This window comes from Spermophilus citellus (genome assembly GCF_964194105.1).
Source record: "Spermophilus citellus genome assembly, chromosome: 5".
NCBI classification, from domain to species: Eukaryota; Metazoa; Chordata; class Mammalia; order Rodentia; family Sciuridae; genus Spermophilus; species Spermophilus citellus.
Genome location: NC_138186.1, coordinates 62,870,485 through 62,875,626, shown reverse-complemented (window position 1 = coordinate 62,875,626; position 5,142 = coordinate 62,870,485). Strand labels below are relative to the sequence as shown.

The 5,142-nt window shown below is 40.3% G+C and overlaps 1 protein-coding gene across 1 annotated transcript; it reads right to left on the bottom strand.

The window, feature by feature from the left end:
• Positions 1 to 661: 661 nt before the first annotated feature.
• Positions 662 to 1,748, bottom strand: LOC308648748 (non-histone chromosomal protein HMG-17-like). Its single transcript, XM_081293739.1, has one exon. It carries the CDS (start codon positions 1,688 to 1,690, stop codon positions 1,418 to 1,420), a length of 273 nt encoding a protein of 90 aa, XP_081149865.1. The 5' UTR covers positions 1,691 to 1,748; the 3' UTR covers positions 662 to 1,417.
• Positions 1,749 to 5,142: the final 3,394 nt, after the last annotated feature.

Here is a 5,142-nt window from a genome sequence, read left to right as displayed (position 1 = left end):
AGCCTTCTTATATCAGAGAAAACTTTCGGCATTTGGTTTTGGGGGATTGGCTAACTTCATTTAGCATTATCTTCTCTAACTCCATCCATTTACCTGCAAATGCCATGATTTTATTATTCTCTTTTATAGCTGAGTAATATTTCATTGTGTATATATGCCATATTTTTTTAATGTATTCATCTACTGAAGGGTATCTAGGTTGGTTCCACAGTTTAGCTATTGTGAATTGTTTGGCTATAAACATTGATGAGGCTGCATCCCTGTGGTATGTTGTTTTTAAGTCCTTTGTGTATAGATCAAGGAGAGGGATAGCTAGGTCAAATGGTGGTTCCATTTCCAGTTTTCCAAGGAATCTCCATACTGTTTTCCATATTGGCTGCATCAATTTGCAGTTCTACCAGCAATGTATGAGAGTACCTTTTCCCCACATTCAACTTTGTTTTTAAGAGTATATGTTTTTTCTTCATTGCCTGAAACTCTGTCTTCCAAGTGATCAGTTCTGTTGGTGATGCTTTTGATTGAATTTTTAATTTGGTTTATTGATTGCTTCCTTTTGAGGATTTCTGCTTGAATTTTTTTTTCAGAATCTCTCTCTTTTTTTTCCAAGCCAAACTGTATCCAGCTTTATTAAAGATACTTTTCATAAACAATCATGGTATTTCAGGCAGGACATGGGCAGACAACCGTTAACAGTATACAACAACTTTCAAACTCCCTTCTTGAATGGACTACCAAAATCAGAAAGCCACTATAAAACCCAATGAAGTCTTCATTTGATGCTCTGAATAGGGAAAGTTTAGAGTGAGGGTTGACATTTCACATTTAGCATGTTGTTTAACAACTTTTCACAAGCCGACCCTGACTTTCAGGAAATGAAAGGAAAATGGCAAAAATTATTAATCTGAAGATCCACAATCTAGAAAAGGAACTGCTGCTCTTCTGAGGGACACTATTCTCAATGACGTCCCTGGAAAGTCCAGATTGCCCCACACACTGGTAAAACCAACTGTTGGGAATCAGGTCCCAACAGGTTTAGGGGAGTTAAGTCTATGCCGATGGCAGAGAGGGACAGGAGGACATACAGATGAGTTTGAGTTTTTCCATACCACAAGGCATTTGTGCCAAGGTGGCTATGTGTGCCAACATCAGGGAATCCCTTCCTCTTAGGAACAAAGAGGAAGTCTCTCAAAACTAGAAGGGAAAGGTGTCTTCCCCCACAGCAATCCAGCTTTGGAGACATTCTACTAGTGACATATGCTCCTTCCCCCCCAAACAACAATGAAGTGTTCTGTGTGCTAACAACATAGCTTAAAAAAAAAGTAAAACAAAATTCTGCATTTTTATAAAACTTGATAAAAAATAGTATTTCAAACTGTACAGTCACCAGAAGTACACAGTTATAAAAAACGCACACACTTCACTTGGCATCTCCAGCATCTTCAGCTTTCTGTGCCTGGTCTGTTTTGGCATCTCCATTTTCTGCAGGGTTATTCCCATCCTTGCCAGTGTCAGCTTTTCCCTTTTTCCCTTTGGGTACCTTCTCTCCCTTCTTTGCATGGGCCTTTTTAGGCTTGGGCTCTGGCTTTGAAGGAGCAGGTTTGGCAGACAACCTTGCAGATCTTCTCTGTGGTTCGTCTTTCACCTTGGCTTTATCTCCTTTAGCAACCCCTTCAGCCTTTCTCTTGGGCATGGTGGCGACGGCGGCGGGACGCAGGTGCTGGACGCGGGGATGCAGCGGCGCGCAGCTTTGGTCGGTCCGGGGGGTCGTTCTCACCTCTTCTTCTTCCTCAGAATCTCTCTTTATCAAAGTGATCTTTCACTGCCTGTATTTTTTCTCTGATTTTATTCCTTATATATTACTTTATTTCACAGATCAGTTCAACTCTGTACATTCTAAATTCCTTCTCTGACATTTTTTCCACTGTGGTGTCAGTGGATTCTATTATTGGAGTATCTTGCGTCATTCAAGTCAATTTATTCCCTTGCTTTTTCATGTAGTTTTTGTGTATATCCATTTTACTATACGGATTTGAGGCAGTAGAGTTTCTACCTTGTGGATTTATAGTGTCTCTGAAGGTTTCCAGTGCCTTGCTGTTTAAGGGGAGACGAATAATTTCAACAACTATTGCAAACAATATATAGCATTAAACCAAATAGTTCCTGCTGAGATGTCTACAATGTTAATTGTCACAATAAATAGAAATGATCAGTTATTGCCTACAATAAAAATAGTAAATTTTCAAAAACAATTACAATTTTGAATGGTGAAAGAAGAGATAACAGAAGTGACATAGGATGGTGATGATGATTATAAGGGAGGAGGAAAGAAGATAGAAGTAAAAAAATAAAGGAAGAGTGAAAGAGAACAATAGAGATCAGCTGTCAGCAGAAAAAAAGAGAGAAAGGGAATTGAGAAAAATGGGAGAGAAAAAAACCCAAAATAACAAAAACAAAAAAACTCAATAAAAAAGAATTATTTCCATTGGAGTTCAAAAGATTCTCAACAGTGTTAGGTGGAATCTTCTGGAGTGTGATCCACTCTCTGGATTTCTGGAATAAGAGAGGTAATCCCATAGGCAGAATTCCTGGAGGAGGGGGTTTAGGAGTAGGTGGGCTCTTCACTGATTGCCAATTGGTCTAGAGATTTTAAATAAGCACACTTTCAGGATTCAGCAATTGTTGATCCATTCTGAAAGTGCACCCTAGGGGTCTCCCCTGGGTTCTACTCATGTGGTGGAGGAGCCAATTCTTCATCCACTATGTCACCTGTGGACTCCACATTTACTGGTCTTGGGTTCAGTCTGTAAACTCAATTTCTCCTGCCCCCCCACCTTTTCGAATTCCTGGCCAGGGGCATCTCTCCCAGCCAATTCTGAAAGCAGCTGTATTGCAGGGGGAGGAGGAGAACCTGGTGGGTTTCCACAGTGAGTTGTCCCCTGTGTAAACCTTTGTCCAAGTTTGATTTTCTGCTGGCCACTTAGGCACACTGTATGTTGTGTAGTGTGGGTTTTCCAGGCCTATATTCTAGGCCAGACTTAGGTTTGCCAGGAGTCAGCTCCCTCAGTTTCTGCTCCCTGTGCTGCTGCTGCAAATTGGTTTCTTCCCTGTCATCTGCATGCAGCCTGAAGAGGTGGCAGCTTATTTCCTGCACATGGATATTGTGTGACATGTCTTTCCATTTATTTGGGCAGTGTCTTTGATCTCTAAACTCTCCATATCCAGACATGCCTCAGTCTTCCTAAGAATCTGGGTTTTCTTTAATTCCCTTATTCCTTCACTGTGCTTGTAGAAGGGCCACTCTGGCTGGTGCCTATGGCCTCAGCAGTGGCTGTGGTGCTCGAGATTTCTTCCTCATTTTATTATATTCAACCTCCAGACTTCCCGATCTGCTTTGAGTGTCCAGTATTAAATTCCAGTAAAGTCCCTTTCTTTCTTTTTTCATTCACCCATCTTAGTGAGAAGCTGCCTGTCTGCTTTCTTGGCTTCACGCCACAGAGCAGCCAGGAAAGCATCCTGCTCTATTCTGCCATCTTGAAACGTCCTAAATTTATTTTTTATTTAAAGACAGATTCTCACTAAATTGCCCAGTCTGTCCTTGAACTTGCAATCCTCCTGTCTCATCCTCGCAAGTAGCTGAGATTACAGGTGTATGCCACCACACCTACCTCAAATCCAGCTCTATGTCTGGAAACTCCTCAAATTTAAGAGCAAAAGTTGCTGTTAACAACCATCAAGGGCATTTTGCATTTCGGTTTGAATTTTTATATATACCTGACATTTCACCTGTATGAATTTGTGCGTGCTCTGATTTAAAATGTAGACTTCTCTACAATCTCTTTTCTCCTTTCTAGAAGAGCAAGAATTCTTGAGCTGGTGTTGCCACCTAGTGGTCAAAATGGGGGAATTGGCAAAGGCAATACTTCCTTCCTCTCATGGAAGTGGAGAACTTGTTCACACAGTCTCAGTCCTGCAAAATCTACTGAAGGTCATTTCTTTCGTACACATTGTGGGCAGATGCAGATACTACCAGCACATATATACTCACACACTCACTCAGCCCTCTTTTCTCCCAATCATTTTTAATCGTTTCTATCTTGTGGTCCCACACATGGCAATTCAGTCATTTTCATTCTCCTCCTTTTGTGTGTGTGTGTGTGTGTGTGTGTGTGTGTGTGTGTGGAGAGTGTACTGGGGATAGAACCCAACCACTGAGCCACATTCTCAGCCCTTTTTTATTTTTTTTATTTTGAGATCGGGTCTTGTAAAAGTTGCTTAGTTGCTGAGGTTGGCCTTGAACTTGCAATCCTCCTGCCTCAGCCTCCTGAGTTGCTGGGATTACAGGAGTGTGCCACCACACCTGGCTCTCCTCCTCCTTCTTGTTCTTAATTTGTAAGCCTCCCCCCCACTTTTAAGCAATGTATTTGCAGGAGTAGTTAGGCATGCTGAAGCCAATGTTATAAATTTTACAACTCTTGTGGAGTTAGGCAGTAGAATTGTCCTTTCAAAATTTATAAAAGTTTTAAAGAGAGTTTTTTTTCTTATCTCTCAATTACAGCTGGTTTTTCTTAATCACCAGCAATTAAGGCAAAATTAAAGTGATTTAATTTTTTTCCTAGTGTTACTGGGGATTAAATCCAGGGGTTCTCTACTGTTGAGCCACATCCCCAACACTTTTTAATTTTTATTTTCAGAATAGGGCTTGCCAAAGTTATTGAGGCTGCCATCCAACTTTGATCCTCCTGCCTCAGTCTCCTTAATTGCTCAAATTATATGTGTTTGCCACAGCATCTGGCTTCAAGTGATGTAATTTTAATGAAGATGTTTATACACACACATACAAACATGTGTGTGTATTTACTTAGATTTGCCAAAGGAAACTGGTAGGATAGACAAAAAAAAAAAAAAAACAAAAACAAAAAACTGATAAAATCATCTTCTGTAGGGTATGGGAAAAATACAGGGTTTGGGGCAGGATTGAAAGAGTAATAACCATATTTTTTAAAAGCAGCTTACTAAAATTTATTCATTTAAAGCATACAGTTCAGATATTCTTTTATTAGTAGAATGACAGAGTTATAGATCAGTACAATCTAATTCTAGAGCATTTTCATCAGGCCATAAAGAAACTTTGCCCTCCTTGTG